General features: G+C 41.7%; 1 protein-coding gene and 1 long non-coding RNA gene across 2 annotated transcripts in view; one reads left to right on the top strand and one right to left on the bottom strand.

Moving 5' to 3' along the window:
- Nucleotides 1-7,752, top strand: part of MYCBP2 (MYC binding protein 2) — a 267,325-nt gene extending 259,573 nt beyond the window's left edge. The window contains 2 exon segments of the mRNA XM_045839168.1: nucleotides 2,429-2,594; nucleotides 6,923-7,752. Coding sequence (XP_045695124.1) covers nucleotides 2,429-2,594; nucleotides 6,923-7,038 — 282 coding nt within the window. The 3' untranslated portion in view covers nucleotides 7,039-7,752.
- Nucleotides 7,753-10,425: 2,673 nt separating this feature from the next.
- Nucleotides 10,426-15,889, bottom strand: LOC123818895. The gene is made up of 3 exons (XR_006785723.1): nucleotides 15,165-15,889; nucleotides 14,343-14,460; nucleotides 10,426-10,638 (listed from the first exon to the last, which is right to left on the bottom strand). It is a non-coding gene; the product is annotated as an uncharacterized LOC123818895 (long non-coding RNA).
- Between the last annotated feature and the right edge of the window lie 11 nt (nucleotides 15,890-15,900).

The following is a 15,900-nucleotide window of genomic DNA, read 5'->3' as shown; positions in this document are numbered from 1 at the left end:
CACACTCAGTCCACTGAGCTACACCAGCCAGGACACAATTTGTACTTCTTAATCTCTGCACATTTTCTCCCTTTTCCTCCCACCCCCTCCCAAGTGATAACCCTCCATATCTATGTATCTGTTTCTGTTCTACATGTTTGTTTAGTTTGTTTCTAGATTCAGTTGCTGATTGTTGTGGATTTATTGCCATTTTAATGTTCATAGTTTTTATCTTTTTCTTAAATAAGTCCCTTTAACATTTTAGATAATAATGATTTGGTAATGATGAACTCCTTTATCTTTACTTTGGGAAGGACTTTATCTGCCCTCCAATTCTAAATGATAGTTTCGCTGGATAGAGTAACCTAGGTTGTAGGTCCTCGTTTTTCACTTTGAATGCTTCTTGCCAGTCTTTTCTAGCCTGCAAAGTTTCTTTTGAGAAGTCATCTGACAGTTTTATGGGAACTCCTTTGTAGGTAACTATCTGCTTTTCTCTTGCTGTTTTTAAGATTCTCTCTTCATCTTTAACTTTGGGCATTTTATTTATGTGTCTTGGTGTGGTCCTCTTTGCATCCATCTTGTTTGGCACTCTCTGTGCTTCCTGGACTTGTATGTCTATTTCCTTTACCAAATTAGGGAAGTTTTCTTTCATTATAAGTAAGTTTTCAATTTCTTGCTCTTTTCTCTTCTCCTTCTGGCACCCCTATAATTTGAATGTTGGTATGTTTGAAGACATCCCAGAGGCTCCTTAGCCTATCCTCATTTTTTTTATTCTTTTTTTCTTCTGGCTATTCTGATTGAATGTTTTTTTCTTCCTTGTGTCCCAGATCATTGATTTGATTCTTGACTTCAATCCACTCCACTGTTGGTTCCCTGTAAATTTTTCTTTATTTCACTTAGTGCAACCTTCATTTCTTCTTGGGTCTTTTCTATGCTGTTGAAGTACCCAGTGAGTTTTCTATGCTGATGAAGTACCTTGAGCATCCTAATAACCTGTTTTGAACTCTGCATCTGATAGACTGCTTATCTCTATTTCATTTAGTTCTTTCTCTAGGGTTTTGTTCTCTTCTTTCATTTGGGCCATATTTGTTTCCCCCCTCAGTTTGGCAGCCTCCCTGTGTTTGTTTCTGTGTATTAGGTAGAGTTGCTTTGACTCCCTGTCTTAGTAGCATGGCCTACTGTAGAAGAGCAAAAAAAAAGAAAAAGAAAGAAAAAAAAAAGCACACCTGTAAGTTGGATGGGGTGGAGCCGTAGGTAATCACCAGGGTGGGGCAACCCATATCACTACGCTGTGGCTCTGTGTGGAGGAGGGCTCAGAGAGGGGACAGTGCTGCTGCCTGGCCTCTGCCCTGATGCCACACACCTCATTTTCTCCCTGTATGCCACTGGTGCCCTTCCTGCTGTTGCCCTGGTGCTGAAGCCCAGAGGGAGTGAGTCTCTGTAAGTCCTGAGTCTGTTGCAGGCCCTTCAAGGGGAGATTTCTGAGAATCCCACAGTTTCTTCCACCACCCCAACCCCCACTGGTTTTTACAGCCAGAAGTTGTGGATACCTATCTTCCTTGCACAGGAACCTTGGGCTGAGTGGTCTGTGTGGGGCTGGGGTCCCTCGCTCCCTAGGTATCCTTTCCAAGTTTTAGCCACCACGTGTGGGTGTGGAGACCACCTGTTTGCAGTCTTTGCACCTCTCCGTGTGCCTGCACCTCTCCGAGCTTCTCTGCCCTTCCTACCCATCCCAACGAGTATGTCTTCTTCAATTCCTTGGTTGTCGAACTTGCGTACAGCTCAGTTTTCTGACGACTCTGGGTGATATTTGTTTTGTAGTCTAGTTGTAATTTTTGCTGTAGTTGTACAGGAAGCAAGCCATGTGTACCTGCACCTCTATCTTGACTGGAAGCCCCTTCTATTTTTTTTTAAATAATAATAATATAACCAAGGATGGTGGAAGTGGTATAGCGGGTTTTCCGCACTTTCAAATTATTTGCAAATTATTTCATATATGTTATTTATTTTAGATGGGATTTGCATTTTATAATTTTGTCTCCCATGAAATAATCACCATATTTCAACAATTAATAAGTGTACTTATTTTATTTTCTTAAACCTACAGTCACATTTTTAGATTTTCCCCTCTTCCATGAAATCTTCATTTTATAATTTGGCTACCAGAAGATATTCACAAGGAAATTAAGGGGCTACCTTATAAATGAAATTAGCTATGATGAAACTGGGATTAGAAACAGGCTTGTCCAGATCCTTTGGGCAAAGCCACACATTTGTTGTTGTTGTTGTTGTTGTTTAATGTTGTATATCATCAATTTTCAATATATTTTTAGAGCTGTGTATACTCCTAAAATATGAATCACTGAGTTATATATATGACTATCTTAAGTGTAATTGAAATAATTACAGACACGCGCTGTAATCTTGTGTCTGTTTTCTTTTGCTATAGATGTGTCCGAAACATGGCACAGACTTCTTGGAGTATAAATGTCGCTACTGCTGCTCAGTGGCTGTCTTTTTCTGTTTTGGAACGACACATTTTTGTAATGCTTGTCATGATGATTTTCAAAGGATGACGAGCATTCCTAAGGAGGAACTACCACACTGTCCTGCAGGTACGCTGTTAATCTTCTCACATGTGACCATGGTGTCTAGCTTCATTGAATGATTACATAGGAACACTCTGTGGCAAGTGGCAGAAACCCAGCTCAGACTCCCCTAAAGAATCCAAAGGATCAGCTCTCATGAACTTTTGACTTTCCGAGTAAAGTAGAAAGTAAGACCCTCACCACAAGTGAGGGGTGAGGAGCTAGAAGGGAGCGGATTGCTTGGGGGCTAAGAAGGAAGTCCACTAACAATTTGTGAAAGGATTGCTGTTTAGCACTAAAGGGCTGTGTGAAGTTTGAAATCATAATGGATAACAGAACCATTTAAAGAGATTTTGTAGTTTCTTTTTTAAGAAGCCTGGAACCATAAAATAGACAAGTGATTTAATCTAGAATGACTGGAAACTGGCAGTGTAGTGAGCATCAGAAAGCCAAGGGAATTTAAGAAGCCACTGAAAATACAGGAGAAATGATTATCTGTGGAAATCAGGCTGAGAAAAAGTCAATATGAAATGAAAGAGAAACTGGAAATTTGGAAGCAGTCAGGAGGCTGGCGATCACAGTGAGGTGGGATAACAGGCTTAATGGAAGTAAGAGAAGTGGAAGAGGGGGTGAGTGTGACCGTGGAAGAGAATTTTCCATAAGACATACCTGAAATTTGTGGAAATGCATACAAAAGCACGAACACCACAATATACAGAATATACAGTGTTGTTAAAGCTGGGCAACGCACCCTCTCATCTGTTGCTTATCGGACTGCACGTGGTGTACCCTGTGGTGGCTCTCAAAATTGCAAACACATGCACCCTCCAACAGTCTCACTTCCAGGGATATGCCTACATGTGTGGAGAGAATAAACAAGGAAAAATGTGCAAGTTATTTACTGCAGCATTGCTTGTAATAATAAAAATGCATACACTATACAAGTATCCAGGGTGGAAGGTGACTTATTTTATTGAGGATGGAATTTCTACGTACTGATATGGAAAGATCTATAGGAGATCATATTAAGTGAAAATTCAAATGATAAAAGAGTGTATGTGTTATGCTGCCTTTGTAAGAAAGGAGGAAATGACTATATATTTGTTTATATTTGCATAAAAACACTGGAAAGATAAATAAGAAATTAATAAAATTGGTTAACTTTGGGGGAAAACAGGGAATATGGGGGGAAGATGGGGAAAGTGGCTTCTTACTAGTTTTTAAACTATGAGAGAGATGCATTATCTCTTCAAAAATAAAGACAGTAAAATAAAGAGGGTTATTTTTTTTAATGTAAGGCTACTTTTTGCTATTTGCTTGTATCAAATAAAAATTGTTAAATGCTGTTCCATCTCTAAAAACCTTTTAAGAAAAGTAGATGTAGTGGACTTGGAAGGAAGCAAGCTCAGGATAATGTGGGGCTATAGTATGTAAGGTAATGTCCCAAGTGGAACTGTGAGCCATCATTTGCAGGAGGGGGTGGCGGTCTGGAGGTCAGCGAACAGAAACGGTCGGGCAGTGTTCTAGCTCATTTGAGCTTGAAGGGAAAAGGGATTATGGAGTGAAAGTAGGTTAGTGGCCTGGAAATAAATGAGAGCCTGGAAAGTCATTCTTGCTTCCTGGCCTTTTGGCACAGAAGAGCTTGGGAGATAAATAACCAAGTTCTAGTTGAGGAAGTTTAGAGGCAAGCAGTTTCATCAGGGAAAATCCAAATTTTATTCAGTGAGAGAAAATCTATCTTAAAAAAAATACTGAAAACAAAAAAGAAGTCAGCTAGTAATGAAACAAGCATTGCAGAGCACACAGTGGTGGGCAGTCACTGAGAGGAAAAGGCCGGGCCAGGCCAAAGCGAGGCCTCCCCTTGCACATTCACGTGATCATCCAGGTCAGCCCACACAAAGGACTTTGTCCTCTGAGCACTTGGGAACCACAGGAATGAGGCGGGAGAGGAGTCGGGGAGATGGCAGGAAGGAAGGAACTGACATCGATCCTGGGCATTTTCACATGTGTTTTCTCACCGAATTTTTACAGCCTATTTTCCCCCTCCCCTGGTTTACAAATGGAAAATTAAGGCCGAGAGAAGCCAAACAGCTGGCCTAAGACTATACCCTTAGATCGAGGTGTGCTTTTTCTGCCCCACACATTCCTCTAACTCATCCATTCGTTCAGAGAAGTGGAAGAGAATTAAAGGAGAATGCACAGTGAAATCAGCAGGGAAGGGGGCCATGCAATTTACTTAGAAAGACAGAAGGACTGATTCTCTAATTGTTACAGAACACAACAAGGGGGGCCTGGGACGATATACTATTATTGAAAGAAGGCCCGGTCCGTTATGTCCGCCACCCTAGGAAAGACGTCTCTCAATGCCAGAGATTCGTGAAAAGGAAAGGAAATGTTTATTTAATGCTATACTAACTTAAAGTAGTGACCTAATGTCTTTATCAAAAATCCTAAAGTCCCTAAAAACACCCACAAACACACAGTCTTTCCTTCCTTCCCCCTTTGCCCAGTCCAGAGTACCATATCTCAGGAAAGGAAATAGAAGTCCATGGCTCAGGCAGTCCTCTGGTTCTTAGTTAGTCCTCCATCTCGACTGGGAGACCTCCCTGGGTTCCCGGCACCCTCCGCTGAGTCGCCGGGATCTCTGCTAAAACCAGGTGGTGGTTCCCCCTTCTAAAGCTGTGGGGGTCCCCACTCTGGCACAGGCATGTGGTCCTCTCTCCCAGGGCCACGGTAGTCTCCACTCTGTCAAGGCCGCGTGGTTCTCCTCCTCTGGGATGCAGGAAGGGAGAGTCCCCACTCTGCCAAAACCACATGGTTCTCCCTTCTAAAGCTGTGGGGGTCCCCACTCTGCTAAAGACACGTGGTTCTCTTCTCTCTCAGGGCTGCGGGAAGGGGAGAGTCCCCACTCTGTCCAAAGCTGCGTGGTTCCCCCTCCTCAGGGCTGCGGGAAGGGAGAGTCCCCACTCTGTCCAAAGTCGTGTGGTTCTCCTTCAATGGCTGCCGTGTCTGGGTTTAAATCCCCTAGCCAATCTTCCTCTGCAGCCCCATTTCCGACTCCTCCTCCACTTGGGCACACTTGCCCTCAATCTGCTGTCTTCTCCAGCTTTTCTGGTCACCATCCTGGGTCTGGGCAGGTGTCACCCCATGTCATGGAGCCAATCTTCTCCCAGCTCCCACGCAGGCGCTGTAACTCAGGGGACCTGCCCCCCAGTCCCATCTTGGGGGAGATCCCTTTCCATCCCCCCTGGCCTTGAGCATGGCCATAGCTATTTAGCATATCTAAGTGACCAGCCAAAGGCTATAGGGTATGCTAAATGACCATGCCATGGATTAGCTGCAAAGCTGCCCTGCATGTTCTTGCTCTGTGTGCCCCTTCCCCCCAACTCACACCTGTGGGGGAAGGGGTGAAGACACCTTAAAATCTCCTGGACACCTTGAGTTCTGGACCCCATTTCAAATGCCTATTTGGGGTCCCCCCCCCCTTGGCTGCACCCTGTAACATTACCGCCAACCCATTAATTTTAAATAGTATATGAAAACAAGAGTCTGGGTTAAGAAGTCAGTGATCATCCCTCTGCCCATTCCCTTCTAAAACATTTCCTGACGACCTTGTTGGTGCCAGGATGCTGGTGCACGTGACCATGACCAGTCTTTTAAATAATGGATGATTGAAAAGTATGATTTTTTGTATGCTTTTAACCTAGATTATTTTATTATTGTCTACAAATATATCTTTCCCAAAGTGTTTCTTCCAGATTATATTCCATTTTTGTTGATATTTCTAAGATGATTAATTTTCATTTTCCAACTAATTGCCCTCCTACCTGCTTTTCAGAAGAACACTAGTAACCAGTTTTCCCGTTTTATCAGTGCATGTCTTTTTTTTCAAAGGAGATGAAGGCGTAACATTGCGTGGTTACATTTAAATCTATTACTACATGGAAAAAAGTTTCATACAAGAGTCTGTATTTTCTCATCTAGAACAATTTCCTGCTAGACTAAATTGAAGGATTTTTGTGGCCATTTTTGTTCATTGCTCTTTGCTTTAAAATGATGAACCAAGTGCACATATTAATAGAAAATGATCTGTAGCTTTTAGTGGCTATTTCAAGGCAGGATGTTGCAAGTAAGGGACCACCTACCTTCTTCTATATATATACCTGGGATGTTGAGTTTTTTATGGGGACACTTTTACTTGTGCAGTTAGGAAAAAATAATTTTTTAATTTTATATTTGCACAACCATTGTTATATTATCCTTTGAATAATTTACCAGTGATTTATATTTACATTAGGTTTCTATGTATATATATTTTGAATTGTATTCTTTTGTCTCCTTCAAAATTTATACAGGTCCCAAAGGCAAACAGTTAGAAGGAACTGAATGTCCACTCCATGTTGTTCATCCACCCACCGGGGAAGAGTTTGCTTTGGGTTGTGGAGTGTGCAGAAATGCTCACACTTTTTAAAACACTCAGATTCCTGTGTCTGTAGAGAGAAAAGTTGCCTTCATCCTCTAACTGGATGTGGTAAAGTTTAAACTCTGCTCAGGATAAGGACGGGACCATTTTTACATCCATGAAAACGAACCATTCACAGTGCAAGAAGGATGCCAAATACCGTGTACATAATTCTTGCTGTGGAAAGTTTCCCCATTATTTTGGTTTATTTTCTTTGAGCCAAGACATCAGACTTGTGAGGTGTTTGCATGTGGCCATTACCGTCATTGGCCTGTGAGGCATTGGACATTTATAGATAATTGACATAAAAAGAATCACCATGTCCACGGACTAAGAATGATGCTGGCTTTCAAGCAAAAAAAAGGAAAAAAATCATTGTTTATTGTATACTGCCTTTTTGTAATCCTGTACAATTGCATCACGGGTGGGGATAAAAAGAAGAATATTCTGGTTTATTTCTTAGACTGTTATTTAAAAAATTGTGTTAGGATGGCATATAAATGTAATAAGTATTACACTGTATATAAAGATATTCAATGTTTGTCCTCTATAAGAATTATTAAATTACAAATGCAGTTTCATTTAAACTTCTAGGTTAAGTTTGAGCCTGAAATTTTAATGAAGTGCAATACTGAGTGTGCCTCATTACCCTGCAGCTGTAAACACATCGGAATGTACATGTCAATAAACCACTGTGCATTTTTATACAGTGATAAAGCATAACAACTGTGTAAGGTGTTGCTTGAGAAACAACATTTAAACATCTTTAAGGTCTAAAACTCCAGTTTTCCTTGGACAGAAAGGTAGTAACACAGCACAATCATTACTTGTATAACTGTGAGGAAAAATAAGAGTGGCGATGAAGTGCAATGTTGGAGTTTTAATCACACACTGAGTAGAAGCTGTACGTATTAAACAGACACGTGCCAAACAGAGGAAAACATTTAGGGAAGTGACCAGTCTCTACCTTATTAACCGGTACCTTTTAGAACTTTTATAAAGTAATTAACAAAATCACTAGTCTTCTCTTTATTTGCTACAGAATACAGTGTGATTTTTTTAATAGCTAACCCATAAAGTTGCCAAATTATTTGTTTATGACTCATCATAAAATCAGGTTATATTTACTTCACGAGACTGGCTAAAGTTTTGCTGGGTTTTATCCTAAATTCCTTCTGTTGGAAATATGTAAATTAATTTAACAGTAGCCATTATTATTTGCTAAGCATTTGTGAGAAATTTAAAATAATCTGTGCCTTGGCAGACCTTAAAAATATAAAGATCCAGTCTGAGCACAGATAACCGTTTAGAAAATGTTCTAATGAATTTCATCAAAATGTCCAAGCCAAGTGTTTCAGGATTTAGGAAAGATCGTTATTAATGGCTTTTTGTTTTTGTTGGGAAGGGTGTAGCTAAGAGGTCATTAGAGCTGCATCTTGAAGACTAGCATTTCAAGGGGCAGAGATGTAGAGAAAGGCATGATAAAAAGTATGTACACAGAAAATTCTAGAAGATGATACAACTGTGAGTAGTCTAACTTTCCTAGTGTTGGAGACCTTATTGTTTAAAAAAGAAAAAACGTGAAGATCATGAAGACTGATCTCTTCATGACCCAGTTTGTGGATCCTCTCTTCAAGCACATGGGCTTCCTGAGCAAGGGAGGTCTTTGAAACAGTACAGAAGGTCCTCCTTTGTCTAAATAAGATACATCTGAACCATCACTGTAAAGAAATGGTAATGCTCTTTTCAAATCTCTCAAGAGCACACAAACTTCCTTTGTAGTGTGTAACAGTGCCGTCAAGTTGCAGGCCATTTTTAATTGCCCAATGTGAAAGCAGCAGTGATTGGTTGTCATTCAGAGCGCTTGTGGTGGTCCAAGCCACGCTGAAAGGGGCGCAGGCAGGACCTGTTCAATTCCAGGCTCTTAACACCTTAAGCAGAAAAGGGTCCTGAAGGTATTTGCATGTTTATATCCTCTCATGTTTTTGTTTTTGACAAAGGGCCTGTTGGGACTCTATCTATGTTCAAAAGAGATTCCACAGCCTTCAGGGCAACAGCCTTTTTCTTTAGAACATGCCATTCTGCCACGAGGATTTTGGGTGACAGGTACCAGAACCACCTCTCAGGCCCAGGTTCTACCTCCCATGACCTGCTTAGGAATCTGTGCCTCAGCCTCTTTTCCCAGCCCTTGCCTGTCACAGCCGTCTCAGACGTTCCATGCCCAGGCTCATGGGAGAAAACGGGGGACAGAGGCTCAGGGCCGGCTTCACATGTGTCCAGAACACACGAAGCCCGTACACAGGCAGGAGCTGTTGCTAGGTATATTCCAGGAAAACAAAGGGAGGGTGCAGTGAGGCCATTGTAAATATGTCTGACCTAAACTCACAGGCCACAGAAATGAAACTGACCGTGAAAGCACCACAAAGGTAGGTGATGCCATGGGCACTTGATGACTGTAAAGAATGCTATTTTGTGTCCATCAGCTTTGCTAGCAAATCCATCTGCTCCAGTGTGAACTGGAATGGGAAAGGAAGGAAACAGGAAACTAGGGAGATGGCTTGACTGGCATGAGCCATCTCAAGGTAATATTCTAGAAACAGGGGAAAACAACAATGCTGTATAATGTATACTCACGATAAATTATTTATCTTCATTTGTGAGGAAGCTATTTCTAATTATATTCCAAGCATCTCAAATCCAGAAAATTGAAAGATTTTAGGAATAAGTTTTGACAAAGCACAGAAGGCAGATGGTTTTAGCACACATTTGGCTCAAGCATGCTGTGCACAAAGGCCATTTTCAAATGCTGTGTTTAATTTACTAGCAGGAAACAAGGCAGAATCACAATAGTGTTGGGGAATCTGGAAGGAATTTTTCATTTCCTGTTTTAGTTTCAGGCCGAGGAAAAGGCATCACTTAAGCAGTTTTCTGGCTAGACTGTTTAGGGCTAAAAACGCCTTATTCTGTCAATCAGTTTATTTGAGAAATATATGCAATGCTCTTTATTCCCTCTTCATTCGCAATGGTTACTGATTTGCCTTCTTTTTCAGATTTTTCAGCCCCCGCATCTTGCCCTGCCCTCTTGTCACTGAATTCCACCTGTAGGTGGCTACATGTGTTTCTTACATTGGCTCTGTATTGAAACATCACAGCTCATTTCCCTGAAAACTGCCAACAATCCATTAAAAATACTGAAATTGAAACCAGAAGACTCTGGTTCAAATCCCAGCTCCGCCTCTGTTGTGGCTGTGTGACCTTGAGCCAGGCACTCGCCTTTTTTTAGTCACAATTTCTTAGAAATAATAATACTGGTCTGGCCAAAATGTTCATTTAGTTTTTCCCATAAAATAAAAGACATTTTTCATTTTCACCAATAACTTTATTGACTTGGATATTTTGAGTGTGTCAGCCATCTCCGCCATGGTATATAATGTAGATGTCCTCAGTGTCTCGGTTTGATTGCCATCCATATCAACTGGTCTGTCTGACCGTGGAGCATCATCCACTGAGAAATTTCCAGCACAAAACTTCACAAACCACTTCTGACATGTTCGATACTTTTCCACATACTGCACAAATCTTTTGCGTTTCATCTGCATTGATACCTTTCTTGAAAGAATAAAGCACAATACACTGAAAACGGTGCTTATTTTCTTCCATCTTCAGTATTAAAACAGCTACACAAAAATCCACCAATTTTGATTTTTTAAATGTACACTTGATAGGACAGCTGTCACAATACAATCTAACAATTGTTTCGAATGAAGTTAAAGATAACGAAGAACTATCAGAGCCATCTTATGGAAAAAACCAAATGAGCGTTTTGGCCAACCCAATACGTAGTCCAGATCAGATGAGAAAGTATTCAATATTTACTATAGCGCCGTATCCTGTGATCGAGTATTACTCAAAAGTGAAGAGTAAAGGAAAGTAGAACACTTATTTAACATCTCCTAAATGGCAGATATTGAACTATAGGCATTTTATTTAATCCTCCCAGCAACTTTGTAAGGTAAAACATTATTAATCATTTTAGCGGATGATTTTAAAGGCTTAGAGAAGTTAAATAACCAGCATTAGATTCTCTAACTAATCTAGATTTGGCTGGAAAAATAAAAGCCCCGGGATGTGAATCAGATCTTTCTGTCTCTCCCATCTAAACTTCTACTACATCATGCTATTACTATCACATTACTCACTGGTTCCATGAAAAGAAGTAATTTATGAAATGGTAACTGGGCACTTGTAATGGGGAAGAGGTTGCGAAGGAGCAAGACGAAAGAAGTGTGCCATGCAGATCTGGAGGCCCCGGCTCAGACCTCCCTTCGTCTCCCTTCGTGGGAGAACCTTCTCTATAGGAAGGCAGTCGGCTGACATCTTCCAGCTGCAGCACCTGTGGGATCCACCATGGCATTTGATCCAAGCCACACTCCTCCTGGGCAGCCCCAGGCAGCAACAGGGCATGGCAGGGGTGCTAGAGCTGCCCACTTCTACCCAAGGAAGTATGCCTTCCCGCGCAATGTTCCTTCTCCCTGTCCTTTCCTGGATGCCAAACCCATGTTGCAGTTTGAGGGCTTCCTCTGCCTCCTCCTCCCTCACCCCTTACCTGTTCTCAGGCATTACCCCCAACAGACTTCTTGCACCTCTAACTTGATCTTGGCGTCTGCGTCCTACAGGACCTGACTGACCGATAAAACAGGTTGCTTCATTTCACAAATGACATAAGGTAGCTTAGAAAAAGATAAATACTGGAGGGAGTTACAAAATGAAGAGAAATCATGAAAGGAAAGAATAGCCAAGGTTAGAGACGAGTGTCTAGTAAAGAACCACGCACAGTCTGACATTGTTGCTGGAGCACAAACCATCAACTTCATTATGTTTCTCAGCTAACAAAGCCCGGCAAGAAACAGGTTCTGTTATAACCTCCATTTCCTAAAAAAGTAAATGCACGTATTTAAGTCTAGCCTTGAAGGAAGTTTTGACATGCCAAAGTGGGAAAGGGCATCCAGAGAGAAAGTGTGGTGAGAACCAAGGCATTGATGTGTTCCTCAGAAGGGAAAGTAAGCTGTTGTGCTTCATAAATTCATTTAACAAATATTTGAGCACCTGCTCTATATCCGCACCTGACAGTACAGGCTCACGAGCCTGGGAACTGTATTCTCAGTTGCTTAGTAACCACGACTTACGCATAGAAGGTGACTGTACGAGTTCGTGAGTTAACGTGTGCAAGCACACTGTGCCAGGAGCTAGGGATTTCACATTCGCAGAGCACAAATACAGAAACATATAAAAAATACAAAGTTATTGAGAACTGTAGCCAAGGTTTTCCCTAACAGCACGCGGGAAAACCCATGTTGAGGGCTCCCAGTGGCTGCACACTGTGCTGGTTGGTGCCTGGGTGTGGGACGCAGAGTAACAGGCCCCAAAGATGTCCCTGTCCCAATCCCCGGGACATATGAATCCCAGGGACATATGAATTTGTTGCCTTACGTGTCAAAAAAGGCACAGACCTAGAGATGGGGAAACTTTCCTGAATTAACTTTATAGGCCCAGTGTAATCACAAGAGGACTAATACGGGAAAGAGGAAGCAAAGTCAGACAATGAGCCTTGATTTTAGTTCATTTTGAACTTCAGATCTCCAAAACTGTACAATAATATGTTTGTGTTGTTTTAAGCCACTGAATCTTAGTTATTTGTTACAGTAGCACATTTCATCTTCCACAAACCTATGAACCATTATTTTCCTTTTGCAGATCAGGCAACTGAATCTCACAAAGGTGAAAACACCAGCCCAAGGTTTTGCAAAGACTTAGTACTAAAAGACAATAATTAAAATATCTAAATAATTATAAAAATTGCTTACATATTTAAATTATAATATTTGGATATACTAACTATATATTTAAATTATTATTAAAATAAGTTTCACCTGTTCCTTTTAACCTTTTTTTAAGGTGGCTTCTAGAAAATTTTAAATTAAATATGTGGCTTGCATATATTTCTAATGAATATTATTCTCAACAGTTTGGATTTTATCACCAGTCTTTGGATTTTTCTGAGCAAGAGACATGTGGTTTAGGAACATAAGTCAGGAAGTAGGTCAGGAAGTAGCCTGAAAAACACTGCCCCAGGGCAGACCAGCTGCAAAGTCACTACTGTGGCCTTGGGAAGAGTTGACAAAGGTTCTTGGCAGAGTCTCAAAACACACTTCTCTTCTTTGAGAAGCTTACCATCTCATGTTAGATAGTGTCAAAATCCAGAGATGGCCTAAACCAAGACGGTTTAGTGAGGCTAATTTTCCAGAGAGGGAGGTGTATGCTGGACTAACGAGGGGGAGCTGGGGGGCTGCTGAGGCAAGATGCCAAGGAGGAGCGAGTGCCCCTACCATGGGGTCAGAGCCAACAGCAACAGGAGCAGTGCGGCGAGCTTTTATTGTGATCCTGCGACTGACCTACGTGCTCAGCACGTTAACTCACTTAATTGTCACGGCAACTCCGTGCGGTAGTTGTTGTTACTTAACAGGTGAGGAAACTGAAGCACAAAGAAGGTGGAATGTGTCCAAGCCTGCAAATCCAGTACAGGGCTCAAAACCTAAGCTACAATCTGGATGCACATCTTCTCCCTCCCAATCTGGGGCAGCTTTGACTGAGCGCTGGAAACTGCAAGATCCAGGAAGGGGATGAGGAAACGAGTTCCTTCTCCTATGGGGAACACCAGGCTGGGGAGCTGAGAGAAGAAAGGATTAGAAGAAGGAGTGGAATTGGGGAGAAAGAAAAAAAGGTCAAAGAGTCAGGAAGAACCCTTTAAATCTGTAAGGCCCTTCCCTTGTATGGTTCAGAGGAATGACTAAGGTAAAACTAAAGGCTCCGTTCCTCTCCAACTCCACTGCTCTTCAGAGATTTCCCTGCCCCTCAGAAAAGAACTTCATGCATCTTTCTCACAGTATGATCTGTGGTTCATCTGTCAGCTCGAAAGGCAGGAAATCCATCAAAAAGGGACAACTGTCATGACGATTTTCCTGGGGCTCCATCAGAGACCAGCCCAGCCTAGTGACCACCGCCTCTGTACTACCAGGCAGAATTGCCCATGGTTAATGGCAGGTATGGGGGTGCCACTCCCACCCCCACTCCAGATACAGGACACAGTGAGACCAAATTCCATGACTGCCTTTCAGTTAGAAGGAAAAAATCCTTTGAGACCCAAGGAGGAGACTTTTCCAGGTCAAGTCTGCACTGGTAAAGAGTTTCGGTTGTAACAAAACACATTCAAAATAATTTTAGCAAACAAGAAAAAAATGCAATTGCTGTGATACCTCCAGTCCTTGGGAATAGAGTAGAACCAGGACCGGCTCTGTGCCTTCTGTAGATTCCTTCTTCATCTCTTCCGCTTTCTCAACACAGAGCACTTTTTTCTGCTTTCCAGACCAGACCCTGTGGTAGAGAATGACCACCTATATCTCCGGGGTCGCACATTCAGGCACCCAAGGAAGGGATTAAGAAAACTGAGTAAGCATCTGTTTGTTTTTTATTATCACGTGCATTGGCAATATTAAACAGGATCACTAATACAATATTTTCCCCTGCTACACCAAACTACTCCATAACCACCCTTCTCCCCACCATCACAACTGATAAATGTAATTAAGTACTGACTGATTAAAAAAAATAAGCACAAGTTTTTGTTTTCCAAAAAGGTGAAATAAAATCTTTAAATAATAGGAGAGGAAGCATTTGATAGGTAAACTTTGCCAAGATCTTTGTCTTCTTTAGGGAGAGAATAGCCTACAATGAGAAATTAAAGAGAGACTACAGTTGGGGTTGAAAGTTTTAATGTAATATATATTCCTTATGTGTGCTGATATAGTTTAAGGTGTTTTGCAGATCATTTGTAATGTTAACCTAAGTTTTAAACAAATGTGCCTGCATTTGATTTGTTTCTCTTCAATAATTATTGTTGCCTGTCTTAAAACTTCTTACTGTCCTCCATCATCCAGTCACTGACGGATCTTAAAAAAACGTTGCAAAAACAGGTACAATCACATTGTGGTGCAGGGACTTTGACTTGGTGATAAGATAGGTCCCAACAGAAAACACTGACATTGTCCCACAATGAATCCGAATGTAAGTTTACCCACCTGGCTTCCTAGCTGTTTGGAGGCGGAGTGGAAGAGTGGTGGGACCCCCGCACACCACAACTTTCTAGTCCTTCCACATGGAGCAAATGGTTGAGAAGACGCCTTGAGACGGAAACTACTTTTTTTTTATTTTTGAGGGCGGAGCTTGATTCAAGTTATGATTTTGCATCTAAGGATATTAATTTTTTAAGAAAACCCAGTATCCCCAAATCCAAACTATGAAAACATGTAGATAGCAGTTACAAACAGGCCTCAATTTACAAAAGGCTTCAGCAGAGATTTTGTTTTAAATAACCATCCCCTACTCCTTTAGACTCTCCTTTCTGAGTTACAGAAAGCTACTTACAGATTTCAGGAGCCTATATCCACTTTATAAAGGAGGCTTTTTAAGAAGTAATAACTCATTTTTAGAAAAACTGAAAACACAAGCATTTTAAATATAAAATTCGCCCGCAATCCCAGCGTTAACACTGTCACCATTCTGCTATACTTCCTTCCAGGTTTTAATGACACCTTCTGTATACAAGGCGCGTGTATTTTTAGAGCCGGGGCCGCCTCCCGGATCCCCCGCGCAGGCGCAGGCCGGACACCTGGGCCGGGCCCCGCGGCGCGGAGGTGTGTCCGCGGCCCACGCCTCTTGTTTATGGTGCGAGCTCGAGAGACACTCCCTCCTTTCCTCTCTGCTCCACCTCCCTACACTTTCCATTTTCAACCGCCGACAATCTCTGAGGTATCT

Source organism: Phyllostomus hastatus, unplaced genomic scaffold (genome assembly GCF_019186645.2).
Source record: "Phyllostomus hastatus isolate PE091 unplaced genomic scaffold, TTU_PhHast_1.1 phas_contig_29, whole genome shotgun sequence".
In the NCBI taxonomy this organism is placed as follows: Eukaryota; Metazoa; Chordata; class Mammalia; order Chiroptera; family Phyllostomidae; genus Phyllostomus; species Phyllostomus hastatus.
This window is presented reverse-complemented; position numbering and strand designations above follow the sequence as displayed.